The following is a 21,290-nucleotide window of genomic DNA, read 5'->3' on the forward strand; positions in this document are numbered from 1 at the left end:
AACTAAATAAATAAATAGCAAAAATAAATAAACTAAATAAAAATCTAAAAAGTAACATACAGTAAAATTACACATAAACTAGCATGTGGGTACAGTACATATGACATGTATGATCAGGTTACTGGGAGTTCAGTAATCTTAAGGCCTGGAAGGAAGAGCTGTTTCTTAAGTGGGTGGGGTGATGATCTGGTAGTGCTTCCCATAAAGCAGAAGTGAAAACAGGAGATGAGGTACATAACTGTTGTCAGAAATGATGGATTGTATGAAGTTAAAGAATGTCAGATCCAATGGTTTTATTAGCTGCATGGCCAGTCCTTTGAGGAGCTTGTGATGTTGGCAAGTCAGGCTACCAAATCACACTTAGTCAGGGTACATTCAATATCATTGAAGTTAAGAGTACATTAGTGATTTGTTTCCTACCCCAAAGCTCTTTAGACTCCTCAGGAAAAAGAGCCTTTGCTGAGACCTTCTGAATATGCAGGTGGTGTTGACTGACCATGAAAGACAGTCAGTGACCAGGACACTAAGGGACCTAAAGCTGCTGTCTGGACAAGGAGCCATTGAGGTGGAGTGGAGTGTGACTGTCTTTATTCCTTCTGAAGTCAACAACGACTTCCTTTAGTTTTGGCAACGTTCAGGGAGAGGTTGCTGTTATGCCCTCATAACCATATGCGGTGGGGCGATATTCAGTTAGGCAGAAGACAGCAGATTACTCTGGCCCAGGCACAATTGTGTTTTTTTAAAACACTGCAACACCTGCCTTTAGGATGCAGGATGGGACACCATCTTGGCTGACAGCTTTGTGGGTTTTAATCTGTTTAAAGGTTTTAATCAACACACTGCATTCATGCAAGTCGTTTTGTGAGGTGATCCAGTGGTGAAGTTTGTTCAGCTTGATCTTTATGGACTGAAGGGTAGCTAGCAGAATGGAGGGGATCAAAGGCCAGTTCAGGTACCGCCGCAGCCTGTTCAAGACACAAACCCGCCTTTTCTCTTTTGCTGAGTCTGCTGATAGTCAGTATTGTTCCACCCATAAATAGAGTTATAAACAGTACCTTCAGGTAAGCCCCAGATATTGAGGTTTGCTGAAACAAACAAACAAAAAAAAAAAAAAAAAAAGACGAAAACACAGAGTAAAGGGAGAGAAACTCATAGTATTCTGGCCTTATTCGGTGCCATCTTCATTACGTTTATATAAAAAACAATCAGGAATGTTACTGACAAATGCTTAAATTGTGTTTTTATAAATTATAGTACATGTCCTTTCCTAAATTTAGGCATTTGGTTCATTGTCCTTTCTGAGGCTTGTACTTTTTAATTTTATTGATCTTTAGAAGAGTACATACTGAGCTAAAACAAGCTATTTGGCATACTGCCATAAGCAAACACTTCACAATCACAGTATATAAAATATCTGCCAACCATAAACAGTATTCAGAACTCACACACAATCATTCTGTTCTGACTGCAAAAGGTGACAGAGGTAAATATTAATATAAATTATTACATGGAGTCAAAGACAGAAATGAGCCAATGTCAAAACTAGGGAGTCAAATTAATGTTTTGAACAAATCAAAAACTCAGTGAAATAAACAAAGCCAGTAATTTTTGCAAGTATTCTATGCCAAAATGAATTTTACATTTTGTCAGTTATTACTAAATATGAAAAACGTTTCTTCTTTAGTTAATGTTTTCAACATTTCTTGCATTTCTCGCATTTCCTGTGATCCTAAATTTACATAGATCGTTGTAGACATGGAACACACATGAAAGGTATGTGTTCCAAATAATGATATATTATTTACCCAATACAACTCGGGGCACCCCACTCCCAGATAAACAAGACTTGAGCAGGGAGAACTTTTTGCCCTTTCTGCGATGGTGGGGGGGATGGAACAACAGGCTGCTTGCGCTGATCAACACATTTACAAAACAAAAGACGCTGATGGAGAGGTGCGAAAGAATTTAAGGTGGGCCATGATTACGAGTTTTTTTCGTGGCTTCAGGGATTCTAGTGTTAAACACATTCTATACTTTACTCAAAGTTAAGACTAAATGTCTGCAAAGGCGTTCTCTGGCTAATCTAAAATGTCCTACTTTCTACAGTGGCATGACCAAACAATTTCCTAATACATGTGTAGTGTGCATATTAAACAACAGTTATTAAACTTCTTGTGGCAGAAAAGGAATTACAGTTTAAAAAATGGATTCACAAATGCACATTTCTGTTGAAGAAAAAAAACACTTTAGGCTTTACCATTACTGGGATCTGAAAAGACCGAGCAGAGTTCACTGACATGAATCACCTTGGCAGGCCAACAATGGCTGTAACTGCAACATTCCTTCAATTTTTTCCTGACGAAGTCATTTGAGACAGATCAATTATGACAAGAAAGCTTGAAAGTGATAACTATCAACACTAGTGTCTTTGGATATTCTGACCTCTGTGCTAGATTCCATAAGAACTAAACCATTCATCACAAAATTGCCCTGAATCTGAATTTGCTCATACATTAAAAAACTGAGGATGAAAGTTTTTTGTCACAGATTATGACTGGTGATGACATATGGATCACTCATTTTGAATCAAAGAGCAAAAGACAGACAATGGAATGTCAATATCCAACTTCTTTTCAGGAAGAGAAATTTGAGGTTACCCTTAAATAGATTAAGTCATGCAATTGTTTTTAGGGATGCAGAATGGGTGATTTTGGTAGACGTTGTGCAACATGGTTAAGATACTATCATACATCTATATATACACAAAACTCTTAATAAGTTGCAAAAGTTTGATATCAAAACAACAGTGTTGAAACTCTCATTAGACATGACAAAACATAATGAAACGCAAGTTGAAAATACAGGAAGTAACCACAAAATGTGTGAGTATTCGTCTTGATCCACACTACAGTCCAGATCGACACTAAAATCCTCAGATTTCCAGCTCTTTGGAGGCATTAATGATGACATCTGTATTAAACTTTATGGGAATAATGATAAGGATATCAAAGTACCACTGTCAGTGCAAAATTCATAATGGTACAAGAAGGTGATGCAGGTAGTCCCCAGGTTACGGTCACCCGACCTACAACACACGAACGGGGCCGCAGCTGCCGACGCATGCGCCTCAGTAACTGCCGTTCCGTCATCTTCAGCGGATGCTGCAAGCGGTGGCTGGATGGAGGCTGGAGGGGGTCGATTTCGCTGCTCGCGCAGTGTAGTGTCCGTCAAGCGGCTCCCGGCGGCAAGTGGTTTCACTGCCCGCCCCCTGCTGCAAGTGGTGACCCTGTTGTGGCTGAACGGAGGCCATTGAGGGTGAATGGGGAGGCAGGGGGTAGCACTGTATTGTGCCTCGGATGGCTGCATGTTGAATGGGGCGGTGGTGCGGCGGGACACTGCAGGCAGCATACTGTAGTGGAGGTGACTGTGATGTGGGCTGGTGATGAACCACCCTTCGCTGCCCCCATTCATTCTCAATGGCAAGCCTGCTTGTACTGTTACACACATAGCAGGAAGTTGTCTCTTGTCAGTACAGGGTGGTCCAGATCTAATTCTGCAGATCCAGATCGTCTGGATGACTCTGATTTATGCAGGGACGATTCCAGTTCAGCGCGAAGATGATTCTTCGTGTCGTCAGTTCGCACTCTTCTCGATGGTCTGGGATTTTTCGGGTGATTTTCTATGTAATAAACTGAGTAAGTTATAGCGTAATGAAAATTGCATAATTAGATCTGGACCACCCTATACATCAGACGTGTTGACGACTGGTGCCTAATCTGCTGTGATGGCGCGTATAGTGCTGTACAGAAGAGCTCATCTTAACCTTTTGTCTTCACCCTTCAAGAATGTCTCTGAAACACAAATCTGATGCAAGTGCTGGTGCTATAGTAAAGAAGAGCAACCCTCACCATTGAAAATAAAGTAGAAATAATAAAAACGTCACAAAGAGGTGAAACTCCATCATTCATTGGCAGAGCACTTGGTTACAGTCGGTCAACAATAACATTTATTAAAGTAATGTACCTGTTCCGACTTACATACAAATTCAACTTAAGTACAAACCTACAGTCCCTATCTCGTATGTAACCCAGGGACTGCCTGTATATGCAATCATTTGCTGTTAGCACAAGGCTGTTGAAGTTCACAGAGATTATGTTGTAAAATGAGAAATAATCATATGAATATATTAAAAAAAGTCTATAAAAACTCATAGAAATAAAAAAATGTGTTAAAATACCTTTAGAGTAACTCTTTCAGTTTGATATTGTTTATCTGAATCAGTGAAGTAGGCGTCAGTTGCTGAATTAGCAAAAATGAAAGTATTTAACTTGACAGTAATTCTTGAATGTATAGAATTTTAGTGATATTAGGATATTTTAACAATAAAATATATTTTCATTCATTCTGGGCAGCTGCATAAACAGTAGAAAATCTGGTATCTATCCAATAGGCTGCACATACACTATCAGTAGTGGGTTTCAGATGCTTTAGTTTAAATAATGCCTAAATGAGCTTATTGCCTCTCAATTTCCTCTGTGTGGATAGTTCCTGCTTAGGGCACACCAATACTTGAATTTTCACTTGTTGACTATTATTGTAAAAAATTTCTGATTAATTTGCTTAGTTTTTCTATGTCAGTTGAACATTATTCTGTTTCATCAGGTATCAACTTCCTATTGTACTGAAATATAAAAAAAAATCAGAAAACAGATGGATGTGCATCAGGTTAATACTGCATTTCTATTTCTATATAATAAAAATCTATATAAGAAACTCATCATGACATTAGTAGCAAAACAAAAAGTATAAAACAAACAATAAGAGAAACTAAAAATTAGCTATTAAAATAGTAAAAGCACACTTGAGCATACTGTATCTGGGAGATTCCTGATTTCAGTCCATGTGTAATATAATAAATCTATGTACACTGCTGTGAAAATTCTGAAAAAAATGGATCTGTAAGGCAGTGCTACGAAGGGGAGGAGGGCTATGCATGTGATCTGCTCAGAATGTGATCCAGGCTTGCTGCAAAAAAATTGAGTCAGCAAGATAGCAGCAAAGGAAGAGTTAGCAGACTGCTGCAGTCCTGCTCTTCATACAATGACAAATCTTGCAATGCTGATGAGCAGTTTACAGCCGCAAGAGCTCCTTTAGTACAGAAGTCACTCTAGTGCCATGCAGCCCAAAGAGAAGATGGCTCCAACATCACAGAACAGAACCCTCAATGTATGAAAAAATAATTTTAACAGACTGAAAAATGGGGAAATAGAAGGTGCTGCTTCGGCAGAGACATGACTGTCAAGTGATGAAGAAGCAAAGGTAAGAGATTAATCACAACAATCAACCCAAATAATCAATGACATTTAAAAATTGGCTTGATGCTTTCAATTTAAATACTGAAATTTGTTTAACCTACAGAAAATCTGTAATTAAATTCATTTTTTCTTTTTAATCAAGTATGGCAATATTTGTGCATTTAAAATAGAAAGTAAAAATATATCATATATAGTATTATCATCTAAATCACTTCCATTTATAAAAACTAATGTGGGGTAATAGTGGGGTTGGCTGCAGGGGACTAGAAAAATAGGCAAAGGTTTCAAGAACATCAATGTAGTGTATCCCCTCCAGCACCCAAAAATGTCTAAAATGTAACTAAGCAAAAAAAAAAAAAAAAAAACAGTAAGCAAGTAATCAATGAGAGTAGGTGCAATGCTGTAATACAGATTCCGCAGCACAGGTGCTTAGCTATTCTTTCAATAATACTGGCTTTTCATTTCTCCTTAGGAAAGCAATGTGGACTCCATCAACAGAGCTACAATGCCTTCTCATTGTGCTTTATGCTGCCAAAGCATTAACTGTTTGTCCTCCTATATGTGTGTGTACAAGGAGCCACAGAGTGGTTGATTGTTCTGGGAGGAACCTGAGTGACCTTCCTGAAGGGCTCCAGCATAACATTCAAGTCCTGAATCTTTCTCACAATAGTTTGGTGGATCTGGATAATTTGTTAACCCATCTTGGGCACCTCCGTACTCTGGACATTTCTCACAACCAGTTTAGTTACTTCCCCAGAAACTTGCCTAAAGCTCTTTGGGAAATTGATGCATCAGGCAATACCATTCGGCTTCTGGAAAAGACGGATACTGCTTACCACTGGAACCTCAAATTACTAGACCTGTCTGGCAATGCAATAGAAAGAATTGTGTTTATAAACAATACTCTAACGAATTTAAGGTCCCTGAATTTGAGTGGTAACAAGTTCTGGACTGTACCTACCAACATGCCATATAACCTAGAAACAGTGGATTTGTCCAACAATCTTTTGGTGCAGATTCTGCCAGGAAGTCTAGATCGTCTACCACATCTTGCCTTCTTATACTTGCACAACAACAGATTTGCCACAATTGAGGGTAAGGCATTTAGTAAACTAGCAAGCTTAAAGCTTATCACCCTTAATGACAACCCTTGGGTGTGTGACAGAGAGAAAGATATTGATTACTTGCTTTTCTGGGTGAGGCAAACATCAGCCCGTGTAATTGGATGCCCATGCTTTACTAGCCATATCTGTGGCCAGGGACAAACAACCAGCATGGTACAAAACAAATCAAGCAAAACAACTTTTCTGTCAAGTACCAACAGGGCATGGCGTTCACCTCTGCTGCCAACTGCCACATCTAATTACCTTCTTAAATCTGCTACTGCTGCAGTGTTAGTGGCAACACCATCTAATATCTCAACTGTGCAGCCTCCCCTGATTGGAAAACGTTCTACTCTGACATATACCAGCACCATTCTGCCAAACATCACCAGCAAAAATTGGCATACAAGCACAACACCCAATTCAACCCCAAGCGCCGAACAAAAGACTCTCCTGCCAAATAGAGCCACATATAGTGATATAACCATATTCAGCACTGCACTTTTTAACTTTACATTGGTCATGCTGACCAAAAGTTTCCTCTGAACCACATTTCTAAAACTGGAATGAGAAAGGAATTTGGTGCATATTTGGTTTTAACATTATAATTGAAATCATATCACTTAAAAATGTCTTTGCTTTTGAATTCATATGTGGCTATATTATAGATTAATAATGAAACATTTCAAACAGACATCCTTCCTTGGCTACTTCATTATCTAAGAAAATGTCAGTATAGATTGTGGGATAGGTTTGCATTGCAAATGTACCTTAAATTTCAAATTTGACTCTTACTGATGGGAATTCAGACAAAAATGCTAGCTTATAAAATGACAAAGAAAAGCATGAACAAATTTATATATTAAGATATGTGTTTAAGAAAAAGTCAAATTTATGGTTAGTATTCTGAAAAAAAATTGTGTAGCTAATTAAGCAAATTACAGTTTACAGTCTAGACCATACAGTCAAAAAGAACAGTTTTTGGTATAGTATTTCCAACTATTCCAAGTGACAACAAAGAACACAAGTCATATTCAATTTAAAGGTGCCTGCTGTAATGTGACATACTGACTATAAATGATGGAAACTCTTTATAATACCACATCAATTAAAAATAAACAGTATACAGTTAATGAGTGCTGTGACAGTTGCATTAAATAATGATGATTTAATTTTATAAGCTCAACTGCACTCTAACCAAAATTAAATTTAAGATATTTTATATATCTGATAGTTTAAAGTCGAACAAATTACCTACCTTTACATGTTGTCTGTAATATAGGTTCATAATCCATGGCTACTATTAACACAAGCAAACATGTTGCAATAATCATTGAGAACAAGAAATTCAGAAATTGCAACCAACAGGTACGCCTAAGAGAAATGATTTAAATCAGGGGCACAAATATTTTAGGTTGAAAATATTATACTTGTGATACAGCATGTCTATTATCACTGCCTTTAACCACTTTGTACTCCCAGAGGTTATTATAACTACCATCACCCAGTGCTTTTTTTGGGGGAGATTTTATTAAGGAAACTGCTATAATGAACTGAACCAGCACAACAGACTTTTTTATTCTCACTGATTTTTTTTGTGAGAATCTGGAACAAGTAAGACACTTCAGCTTCAAAGAGAAAGAATAAAACTGTATGAGTATGTGTGTATTTGCTTAGTGCATGCTACATTAGCAAATGTCACTGCCCAAAATCATAAACTGACAAAATGCGTTAGAAGCAGAAAAAAGTAATGTTTGCAAGAAACACTTCTTTACACTCAGAATATATTCACTAATCATTATAATGAATTGGCATAAAGCAAATGCTGTAGTATAAACAAAACCTATTAAAAAATACAGAACCATTCTTCAAGGTGAATACCTTTGTTCATGTACATGTTTGGTATTCAACATTCATATAATCTCTGTCCTTTCCTTAATATACCTCCATGATTTTGTATTACATTTTCCAGTTTGACACAAGAAGATGATAAAGGCCAAGTCAGTTTGGTATCACTACTAGATGAATATTAGAATCAGATAGAATAATGGTCACAAATCATATAAGCTGAGAAACTTGGAGGGTGACTTGTACAAGTGAGGGACAGGGATATTTTTTAATTAGTTCCCTTTATTTGGACGGAGTGAAAATGAGAAATTACAAGAGTAACAAAGCATACCTACACATGCTCAGCACATAAATAGGTAATGTTATCTTCCACTAAGTTAGCAACATGGATTTTGCTTTTCTAAAGACACAGGTATAGCCCTGCCGGTCAAATTAAAGGCGAGCACCACCCTGCATGGGTGTTCCTCAATTCACTGGGTACTGTGAAGAATGCATGATGCTCCTGCATTGTAGGCCAGGGAAAGTTATACAGCCATGCAGCTGTGATTATGGGAAATAAAACACAACACATACTATACATGCATAACAGGCATGATAAAAAAATAATCTGCCTGAAGAAGAGAAAGTCAGTTAAACAGCTTTCAGTTGCATTTTTAAATTAACAGAAATTAATTAAACTTGGCCACAGATATTAGGTCGATTTGAACACAACACTCTGAAGCTGTGTGGAAGAGGCAGTAACCATTGTGCTGCCAGCTTTTTTTCCTGAACAGGGCAAGGCTGGCCAAAAGTAAATTCTTATGGTTTAAACATTCCTTGAAAAAGATCATTATAGGCAACAGTTTCTGAAAAAGTAAATGAAAATACGAAGTAAAAAGGAGGCTTCCTTTATCCTGCTGAGAACAAAGTGGATAACGGAGTTTTATTACTTATAAGATCAGAGCACTTTTTATTATTTTTTTTTACACAAGACAGTAGTGGGAGTTAAAGTTTAACCATCACATTGCATGAGATTCTGCAAGGTTTTCTAAGGAGCCATTTCTAAACCAAATCTACTATGAGTAGGTACAGGTAGCTGCAAACTGCATTTTACTGTAAGTATGATAATAAGGAAAGAACGATTATTTATTCTCAACAGTTTACATATACACAAACACATAAAGCAAATCAAGCTCTTAGGGTGAATAAAAGGAGGTTATGGCAAGGCCTAAGGTAGCAATATTAAATGGGTAAAGGTCAAAAGAAAAAAAGGCCCCCACAACCAACTTTTCTCTAAGTCAGAATCAGTGTCATAAACTGCATGTTTATTGTATAGTCATTAATTCTGAAAGAACATAAGAATAAAACAAACTTGAAGGGCAATTTTATTTTTAAGATGTTTCTGCACTGTCTTGCTGTCAGAATTCAATTGTTTTGACTATCTTACAGAGTTTGATATTTTGCCAACTTAAAAGCCATTCATAAAGCACTTTTAACAATGTTAAAATAATAAATAACTGAAATAACTGAAAAAGCTGAATTGATTTATTCCATAAGAAAGACTTGCATTATATCAGTGGTCTCTTCATATTTTTAATTTAAAAAAATGCTATGCTAATGAATAAATATTTAAAAAAAAATAAAGATCTAAAGATGTTTGAAACTCAAATGTGAATTGGCAGTTAATGGTAAAGATGACTAATGGCATAAATTCAGCTATATTTATTATTTACAGTGCATCTTGTGTGTATGCATGCACATAAGTAATATGGCTGTGTGTTTGCATCTGAGATAAACACTGAACAGAATTCAACTACTGATTGACTTACAAAGTTCTTGGTTTATTATTTCTCCTGCTTTCTCTGCTTCAGTTAAATGTTTTAATAAGTATAATTCTCTTTGTATTTTCAACAAAGATTCCAGCACAATGGATCCAAAGACAAAGCTCAAGTGGTGAGAGGAGAAAGGCATGAATGCCTTTCAAAATTAGAAGCTACTCAAATCCCTTCTGCAATGTAACAAAAATTCCTGAATTATAACCAAAAAAGGCTTATATAAATGACTAATTCCAATAATGGAAAAATATTAATGCAAAACTTTCTCACATTTTGTTTTATTTGCAATAACAGAGTTTAAAATGAATTTTATCCCTTGTAATAAGAAGTTAAATGTAATATCCTCTTGAGTCACTGTTCTAGCAAGAAGTATATTGCTCTGCCTTGTGAAAGACTTATCAGGGAAGTATGATGAGAAGAGCAGTTTAAAACATTCTTTAGATTTATTAAAAAAAATGTTAAGGTTACTTTTTCTAGAGGATGGATAGGTGGGGAAATACAGTATGTTCATATCACCATCAAGGAAGAAAGACAGCCTTCTTTAATTAATCCAACTAAAACATTTGTCTCAGTCTACTGTGCTCAGTTATTTCATATAACACAGCCTAATAATAATAACAATTCTATGTTACATTTGTTGATGTAATACACAGTTTCAAATATAATCTATCTAATTCTAAACATGTCTTTTTGGTTCAGCACATTTTATAGCATGCAATGGTTTGATATCCTTTATGCAAAGCTGAATAAGTTTTGGGAATAATGACACCACAATGCCAAAGTTGGTGAAACACTTAAAAACAGCACTAATAATGCCTTGAATTTAAATGCTACTTCTGGTGCTGTCTACAAATTCTCCTCCCATTTTGCTATACTAGATTTTAATTTTCATGGGGAAAATGGTAACATATGGCCATATGTAAGGAGAAAAAACTTGGAAGAATACCAAAGCATATTTTGATATTATTTTACTCATTATTGTCTTTCCTTTCTTCAATTAATCTGAAAAACTGCTGCACCCATGTTGACAAAGTGAAAGATCTACAGGTCTTTTGTAAAGTGTGGTTTCAACTTTTAGGTGAAACAACTAATTGTGAGAAAGAAAAAAAAATTGGATTTGCCACTATAAAGAAAACACTCAACCACCAGAGCACTGCATGGATGTGCATACTTTAAAAATGTAATCACAAAAAGTGAAAGATTTAAAGTTTGCATAATGACATATTTAAAATAATAGACTTATGGATGGTGCACAGAATGCTCATCAAATGAAAAAATACACTTTATTCTTTGAAGAAAGTAAATGCATACTGATACATAATGACTTCTTCCCTATTTGTTACAGGAGTGGTATGGAAAAGTATTTTACAAGTTGAAATTATTTCTTCACAATCATGTTACTGTATATATTATATGACATGAAGGTATTTCTAAAATGAATTAAACATGTTCACATTAGAAAACAGTTTTTGGCAAATTAATATATACCATGACTTTGAAGAAAAAGACATATATAAAAATTGCCACCTTGACAAGAGAGCAAAGTTCAAATTGCTTTTTCTCATTGGACTACTTGGCCTTTTAAATATTAGTGCTCCTCTTATAATAGGCTCAAACTACTTGAGCTATGCTTCCTTTGCTCATTTACTCGCGGAGGTGCAAAGGGCACTATCTAGTGTAATATAATGAAAATACCTAACTTGATGCTGCTGGCGTGTTGCCCCCGGTAAACAAAATAGAAACAGTTCTTTACATATATATTTATTTTTAAAAAATCGTCTTCTTCTTTTGGCTGCTTCCATTAGGGGTTGCTACAGCGGATCATCTTCTTCCATATCTTTCTGTCCTCTGCATCTTGTTCTGTTACACCCATCATCTACATGTCCTCTCTCACCACATCCATAAACCTTCTCTTAGGCCTTCTTCTTTTCCTCTTTTCCCTCGAAACAGCAGTCCAGTCATTGGAAAACCGCGAATTCTCCTCAAGCAAAAAAAGCTCGGCAGGTGAAATCAAAAGTGAAAATAATGTTGATTTCTTTTTTTGATGTCAAAGGTCTCGTGCATTATGAATTTGTTCCAGCAGGTCAGACTGTAAACCAAGCATTCTACCTAAAAGTGTTAAGAAGGTTGCGCAACAGTGTGAGAAGGAAACGCCCTGATTTGCGGGAGTCGGCGATTGGTTCTTTCATCATGACAACGCTCCATGTCACACTGCTCTCAGCATTCGCCAATTTTTGGCAAGAAACGGTATGACAACCCTGAACCACCCACCCTACTCACCGGATTTAGCTCCGTGTGATTTCTTTTTGTTCCCTCGGATGAAAAAAGACTGAAAGGAAGGCGTTTTGCTGATGTCGAAGAGGTGAAACAAGAAATGACCAGAGCATTAATGGGCATTACTTCAGACGAATTTAAAAAATGTTACGAACAATGGAACAAACAGTTAGATAAGTGTATTTCTGCCAATGGAGAGTACTTTGAAGGAGACTAATTGTAGTTTGTACAGAAAATTAAATTAAACACGTTTTAAAAATATTTCCGGTTATTTTTGAGTCCCCCCTCGTATTCACCTACAAATTCTAACACACCAGAGACCCTATTATCTTTGGATGCAGAAAAAGCTTTTGACAGAGTTGAATGGGACTATCTATTCATCACATTGCACAAATTTGGGTTTGGCCCAAATATATGTGCATGGATAAAATGACTTTATACCAGTCTCAGTCTGTATTAACAAAGAAGCTCAAACTATGTCAATCTAAAAAGTGACACTCAACAACCGTAGCCTCTATTACCATTCCTTTTTGCAATCACCAGTGGGCCCACTGACCATTCATTTTCTAAATATTTTAGAGATAAAGGGAAGTATCAGTAAAGGAGTTGAAAGAAAATAACACTATGGATACTGTAGATGATATGGTACTTTATATAATAGACCTATAAAAATCTTTACAATAAATCCTTAATGCACTTACAGAATTTCAAAAGACATCTGGACTCAAAATCAATTTGAATAAAAGTGTGCTTTGTCCAGTGAAATCTCTATTACACCATACTAGACTGGATATCTATCCATTCATTTTATAAGAACTAGGGATGCACCGATACCGAAAACGGGTATCTGGTATCGGCCTCAATACCACATTTTCTAAAGTACTCGTACTCGTTAAAAGTCCCCCGATACCGGGGACCGATACCACGGTCTGAGAAATGTCTATGTTTGAGCGGCGTGTAAGGGGTTAATCACAGGCGCCGAGTGCCCCCCCCCAGGCCCCGGCTGCAGCTCAGAGCGGGGAGAAGGCGAGGCGAGAGATGTCAGCCGTGTGGAACTATTTCAAAGTGAATGAAGACGACAAAACAAAGGCGGACTGCAAAGTGTGCTCAGCGAAATTGTCCAGAGGAGGCTCAAAAGGTAGCGCATTTAACACAAGTAATGTAATCAAGCACCTAAAATCCCAACACGACAACGAGTACAAAGATGTTACCCACGCTTCTAAACCAACACAACCCACGCTGCAGCAAACTCTTGCAAGACGAGAGAAAATGTCAGAGACAATCCACGTGCTGTGAAAATAACACAGGCATTTATCGAGTACATTGCATTGAGTGACCAGCCACTCTCGGAGGTAGAAAATGTGGGATTCCTGCGTCTCCTCCATGTTTTGGAGCCCAGATATGATGTGCCAAGCCGCTGCTACATGACTGACACGGAGCTGCCTAAACTACACGACTCCGTGAAAAAACATATCCACAGCCTACTGCAAGCCTCCTCTGCGTTTAGTTTCACCACGGATATTTGGACAAGTAGTGTTAGCCCCGTGTCGCTAATTAGCCTAACCTCCCAGTGGATAGACGAGAGTTTCTTGTTTTTTTTTGTTAAATTATATGACTAAAGCTGTTACCTGTAAATTTAAATCATGTTTTTATTAAGTACTCGGTATCGGCAAGTACTCGGTATTGGCGAGTACTGAAATGCAAGTACTCGTACTCGTTTTCCAAAAAAGTGGTATCGGTGCATCCCTAATAAGAACAGTTTAAATATCTAAGGGTAAACATCACAAGTAAATATAAAGATTTTTTTCAATACAGTTTTTCTATCAGCATGGAAAAAATCAAACCAGATGTTAACAGATGGCCTACACTCCATCCCACATTAGTATGGAGAATCAATACTGTCAAAATAAGCATCCTTTCTAAGCTTTTCTTTCGATTTCACAGCATCCCTATACAAACTAACAAATTATTCTTTAAGAAACTAGACTCAGCTGTAACCTTATTTATCTGGAATCTGAGACACCCATGCATTCAAAAGGCAACTCTACAAAAACCTAAAGCAAAAGGAGGAATGGAATTACCTAACTTTCAATTTTATTCCTGAGCCGCAAATTAACACACTATGAAGACCTGGAAATTGACACAAAATAAATTAACACCAGTCCTGATCAGCAATGGAAATAAAATCACATTGTATTTCATTATATGCACTGATTTGTGCCCCAGTAAATATTAGTTTTTGTTAATATACCAATAACCAATTGCCCACCATTCACTCAGAATGTGGAACCAATGAAGGATGCACTTCAAGGTTGAGAACTTTGTCTTCTGTACACAAAAATCACCTTTTTCAACACTCTCAAACCAACACAGTAATTAATCTTTGGTAAACGTTCGGAATTAAAAGATTTAGAAAACTGTATACAGATGTTTTTGCAACTTACAAACAATTATGCTCAAATTTCACTTCCCAGTAACACTATTTTTGCACAACTTTCAAATTAGAAAATGCCTTTTTGAAATTTGCTAAAAGAAACCTACTCAATTTTCCACACCTTCCACCCATTTTTATTCCAGAAGAAATACTAATCAGTCTTGAAGACTCAGACAGCTTCTCAACAACATATAAAAACATCTCAAAAGAATCTTCCCTTCAAAGAGGGTATGGTGGGAAAGGGTTCTTTCAATTAATATCTCAGAATAGAAATGGAAGTTAGCAATGCATAGAATACACTCTAGCTCTATATGCTCAAAGCAGTCAATAATTCAATGTACAGTCTTTCATCCATCACATTTATCTCATTTAAAACTGTCCAAGATGTAGCCAGGACAAGATCGAACCTAGCTCGATCTTTACTGAGCCATATGTTTTGGAAGTGCACCAAATTAACATCATTTTGGAGAAAAATCTTTGAATCATGTCAATGCATGTTAATAAAGATGTTTGCTTTACCCATTCTATTCAAAGTGCAATTTTAAAGCATAATAAATATTTTTCTTGCTAAGCCACATAATGTCATTCTTCACTTCTTTCCAAACAAAATCAAGTGGTATCCCTGTCAGATATAATAATCATTATAGTGATATGTGACCAATTATTTGCACTACTGCACTAAAAGAGCCCACAATTTCACAGAGTCACTTCCCTGATGGAAGAGTGTTGTACATCTCCTGCAGGTCTTACTGGAGACTGCAATACACTTCCCAACTACACTGGATTACTAGATGGTCAGCACAAGTATCAAGATATCATTACACCACTACAATATGCTTTTCAGCTGGTATACATTTTCTTTTCAACATAGACTACAATCTTTTGCAAATACAAAAAAAATGTGAGTCGATCCTTCCAGATACAGTAACAGTCATTGAATGGTATTAGAAGGAATTTAACTCTGCAATCTTGACCCTATTCACATATTCAAACTGACCACAATACACTTGCAACCTTAGAAAACATCCTCTATGTGTCTAGTTTTCTCTTAGCAAGAAGGCACAGACGGCCTCCACTGTGCACCTTGATGATCAGTAAAAATATATGTGTATAAAACTCTGGAGCACCCAATATATTGAACATCATTACAAACTAAATTATTAGATTGATAATCTGTACTTCTATGAAGGGGGGGGAAGTAATCAGATATGTATTTGTCTGCTAAGGACACATTTAAAGTTCTTAGTACGAATGCATGTGTACTTTATACTCAAAACTATCCATATGCAGTAAGGATACAAAGGTTCAATCACATGGTTCAAATCATTGCATATGTGATGTAAGTAACCCGTTTTCAATTTCTGATTTTATTGTCCATCAGCATAAGCATAAAGCACTAAACCATACACATCCAAAACAAATTCTGACTGTCCTTTCACATTTGTTTTAAGTCCTTGAAATAACTACATAGGTCAACCCATCTTCATTAATGACAAATATTATATGTTGTGACAAACAAAAGGCTTAAATAAGATTCACACAAATATAAATTCATTAAAAAGAGTGCAGGCCTCAAATATATACTAAAAATGAAAATATAACAGTATGTGGCTAAGAAGAAAGCAAAGATCTGACCAGACATAATAAACCAACACCTTAATTGTCAAAATACAACAAAGTACACAATAAGGTTTGGAAGAGGACAGTGATATAATAAACTTTACTATATTACTGTTATAAAGGATAATTAGCTACTACTGCTACTACAGACAAACAAGAAATACTTCACAGCCACTCCATACTTGTGCTCAAGAGCACTATTGTGCAAAGGTGGGGCTTTTATTTTGAAGGCTTCTATGAGGACATTGTTTTGTTTGCTGAAGTACAAAGAGAGACAGGCACTGCATGAAACCACTCACATCAGCTGAAAGTAAGCAGCCTCACGAACCACTAAACAATAAGAGCTTCTAAAAAAGGAAAAAATTTAAGAGAAACTGTATATTCCTTCTGGAATTGGAGTGGAACAATGTAATAGTAAAGTGACAGTGTTTCAAGATATGAGCTAAATATTTAATATCCAATAAAAGTGGAGCTTACATTAGAAGTGATGAGAATCTATACTAATAAAAGGCAAAGCCCTCACTGACTGACTGACTGACTCATCACTAATTCTCCAACTTCCCGTGTAGGTGGAAGGCTGAAATTTGGCAGGCTCATTCCTTACAGCTTACTTACAAAAGTTAGGCAGGTTTCATTTCGAAATTCAAAGCGTAACGGTCATAACTGGAACCTCTTTTTTGTCCATATACTTTAATGGACTGCAGCTTGCTGGCCATGGGAGGTGGAGTTGCGTATCGCGTCATCACGCCTCCCACATAATCACGTGAACTGACTGTGAACGCAGTACGTACCCAAAGAGCGCTGAAGAAAACATTCATTACACAATTGAGAAGGCAGCGAAACAATAAGAAGCGAAGCACGGTGTAAACCGTAAGTTTAAATTAAGTTTATAGAAACGCTCCCGCTGCCGTTTGCAATACCATATTCGCGAGATACAAGTTTAATGAGAAGACACGAGGTATAAACGAGATTTGGATCACTTTGTAACGGAGTTAAAATTGCTGTAGCGAGAAACTTTGAAGTGCCGGGTCTTAGGTAACATTAAATAAAGCCGTGGACATCGCAACATCACACAAGAGAACGGCTCACGTGAACTGACTGAACGCAGCACGTTGGAAACAAAGCACCGTTTAAACCTAAAGTTTAAATTAAGTTCATAGACCTACAAAAGGTTGCCATTGATTTGAGGCAAGATTGCTTTTCTCCTGTACAACTATACGTTGCATTCTCAAGAGTGTGCTTGCACAGCTTGGTCATATTACAACCGGAGTGCTGAACTGACAACGTAGTATACAAAGAGAACTATAACAATCGTAATATGTATATATATATATATATATATATGTTAAAGAGTATACACATATATACACATGTATACTTCTCCGCTGCGAAGCGCGGGTATTTTGATAGTGTTGTATATATGTTGAAAAAGTTATGTAACATAAATACAGTTGATAAGTGTCCATGGACTGTTCCATCCTCTCCCCTAGTCAAAACCTGTTTCACGGTCTTAAGACTGGTTATAAATGGCGGCAGATTAAGAAAACTGAATTTAATAATACTTTGGTTTCTTATACTGCAGCACCCATAAAATCAAGCAAGAACAGGTAACATGAAATGCACTACTGATATAATCTGCATGTGTCTACTCATTGATAATTGACTGTTGAGAAAAACAAAAATCCTAAAATTGCATTGTGAGCAAAACAAAATGAATAGAGTCTTTAATGAAAATCACAAGTAGCCCTCACTGCATTAAGAAACACATAGAAAATGAAGCCTTTTCATGTTTCTTAAAAACGTTCTGACATGCAGTGCTACTCTCAAGAAGACTTGCAATTAGTTTAAGCAACCTACCTTCTGGCAATGTAGTAGAATACTGGATTACCACATTTGGAAGTTCCTGCTTGGTAAAAGATGTTCAGGGTCTTTAGTGCTTTGAACTCTTCTTTTTCATGCACCTGGTGCCTAAAAAGCAAGGCAGAACAGAAAATTTTTTATGGTCGTGTACATAACTTTTTTTTTGTTTTTTGTTTATAGTATTCATTATGCTTTGTAGTGTCCCTTATGAGGAAAAATACAATGAAAGGCAATGCATAATGACTAATTTAATACACCATAGTGGTGTTTGACACATCACAAGTGGCAACATAAATGACAAAACTGACAGCAAAAAAAGTTTCAAATACACTATGCAGATAACACATGTGTATACTCCTTTTTCCTGATTGCAGTCACCAAATAAATGTAAAATTCTATGTTTGTGTTTTACACTGATGTAGGGTAAATGAAGATGCAACACATTTGTTGGGCTCTATCCAATGGCAGGACGACTCACGGAAGTACACTTGTTGAAGCTGTTTTAAATATTTATGTTGTCATCCACAGCCACTATTTAAGTAAAAGACTATTTGGTGTGTGAGTGCCCTGTGGTGGGCTGGCGCCCTGCCCGGGATTTGTTCCTGCCTTGCGCCCTGTGCTGGCTGGGACTGGCTGCAGCAGACCCCCGTGACCCTGTGTTAGGATATAGTGGGTTGGAAAATGACTGACTGACTGCTGCAGATCATGGACACAACTATTCACTGCTTGGATGAAATAATAAAAAAAATAAAATAAAGGAAAAATGTGATGTGTTACTGTTCAAAACTACGTAAATGAGCTTTACTTAAAACTGTTACAGTAGTGATTCCAGTTAAAAAAATCTTTATAATGGGCAAAAGTATAAACATATACAATTTAAACTAAGAGTGAAAAATTTTACTATTTACAGATAAGCATTTGTATTGTTAAACACAAACGCCATATAAAAAAGCCCAGACCCTTCATCCCTTTGAAGGATGTTTTACTGTTTTAAAAAGAGATTAAAAAATCAATGGTGTCCATGGCAATTGCTCATGGTCTCCTGCTTATTAAAGTATTTGGCAGGGAGATGTTTCTCAAAGGAAATTATTTAGGTATTTATGTTACATCAACTTAATGTTGTTCACAATTGGTCCAGCATATCATACAGAAAAGAGTGTCATAGACAAATACACATAAATAATGCAAAGTTGACTGACAAACTGACTCACTCACTAATCAAAAAAACACAGTATTTCCCATTTAGTTAAAAAGCTGAAATTGGTCAAGATGGTATATCTTAAGGCAGTAGGTATCCAATAAGAAAAGACATTTCAATATATCTATATTTGGAGGTAAAGAACAATAGAAAAACTGAATACCCCGAAATTTAAAAAATACTTTGACTTGATTGAAATTTGGTGATGTTATAGAAAACATAATAAGTTGACCTATGTTTTTATTTAATATTTATTCATATTATACTAATACACATGCTCTGCACTGAAACAAAAAATAAATACACATCAGAAGTAACTGATGAGCCACACAACCTGAAGCATTAACCAATGAGGTGGGCAAATGACTGAAGAAGGGGCAGTATCCTGAACAGGAAAAAAAAAAATTGTCATGTTTGAGGAGTATAGTTTGGTGTGAATTTGATGGAGAAAATTTGATGAAACTCCCAGGAAAATGCAGAGGTCAATGGTTGGCAAGCACACCACAAAATTCCAGTGAGGGTACCAGGTGATGTGGCTGTTAGTGTACGTGTTGCCAGGACCAATGCTGTCAGTTTAAATTTAACAGGTCCCCCATGAGCTACTCCATTGTAAAATACACTTGCATCTACAGACTTTGAAAGGGGACTCCTGACCCCAAAATCACTTACAGTCGACCCTTGATATACGACCGGCCTGACATACAAACAACTTGATTTACGACCAAAATTTTTATTTTGATTTACGACCAACATCTTGCGTTACGACCTGAATGTGGTCACATGTATCCACTTGCGTGATTGTAAACAAACAGCCGAGAGCATTAGTAACCGTCAGTCTGAGCCCAGATACATGTGTTTGTGGACGTAATTTCGGTCAGTGCAGTGATTTATCAATATACAGGTAAAATTCTGTTATAGCGAATATCTTTACAACGAAATTTTCATTACAGTGAAGTGTTTTTATGGTCCCGACAGCTTCCCCATATGATGCGAGTCTATAGAAATCTCGTTACTACAAAGTACATTCAGCAGATACTTTCATTACAATGAAGTGCCCTAAAGACCTTGAAATGCTTGAATGAATCATTCACAGAGCAGTTAATTCTGTACCGCAGCTCAGTTGTGCACAACAACCCCCCCCAAACAGAAACACTGTAAATTTTTTTTCTTTCTTCTGACTTTCCTCATAGTTTTTTTTTTTTTGCCTTTTTTTTACTTCCTGCGGTTTTCAGTGATATCTTTTACTTATTGCTCATCAACATTTGAAAAACATCCATTGGAATTTAACTCATTGTCACCCTCCTATAGAAACGACAGACACGAAAAATACGATAACAGTTCATATTAGAAAAAAAAACTTTGCATTTTTTGCAGCTCTCGATTGCGGCAAAAAGAAAAAAAAGACGTTGCCTGTGAATTCGGAATTTCGCTATCGCTATCGATGCTGTCAACTTTCTTGAAAGACCGAGCAAAAAAAGAAGAAAAATCTTGGGTTGCAAAACGTATGTGAACTGCTGCATTTGAAGACGTCGAAAAAGCAGTTTTTATGTGGTTCAGTGATGCGCGTTCAAGAAACATTCCTATTAATGCGGCACTCATTCAACAAAATGTCAGGTTTGTAAACTCTCTTGGGACCTCCCCCAACTAGACGATACGCCGAAGAGCGACCCGAAGTTCAAACTCCGCGTCCATGGAAGACTGTTTATCTGTTGCTGGGGCAACAGCTGGCTCAAAGCTGTGCTGAGTCCTTCAGCCAAAGCAAACAGAAAAGATATCGATAGGTGATATGCAAGGAACATTGTAAATGCAGGTAACAGGTAACTT

At 36.7% G+C, this 21,290-nt stretch overlaps 2 protein-coding genes across 2 annotated transcripts in view; one reads left to right on the top strand and one right to left on the bottom strand.

Moving 5' to 3' along the window:
* Positions 1 to 21,290, bottom strand: part of nf1a (neurofibromin 1a) — a 456,100-nt gene that overhangs the window by 157,283 nt on the left and 277,527 nt on the right. Inside the window, 1 exon segment of the mRNA XM_051931227.1 lies at positions 18,262 to 18,376. Within this exon segment, the coding sequence (XP_051787187.1) occupies positions 18,262 to 18,376 (115 nt within the window).
* On the top strand, positions 4,676 to 9,633 carry omgb (oligodendrocyte myelin glycoprotein b). The gene is made up of 2 exons (XM_028807093.2): positions 4,676 to 5,319; positions 5,788 to 9,633. Exons 1-2 carry the CDS (start codon positions 5,306 to 5,308, stop codon positions 6,962 to 6,964), a joined length of 1,191 nt encoding a protein of 396 aa, XP_028662926.2. The 5' UTR covers positions 4,676 to 5,305; the 3' UTR covers positions 6,965 to 9,633.

Source organism: Erpetoichthys calabaricus, chromosome 8 (genome assembly GCF_900747795.2).
Source record: "Erpetoichthys calabaricus chromosome 8, fErpCal1.3, whole genome shotgun sequence".
Lineage (NCBI taxonomy): Eukaryota > Metazoa > Chordata > Cladistia > Polypteriformes > Polypteridae > Erpetoichthys > Erpetoichthys calabaricus.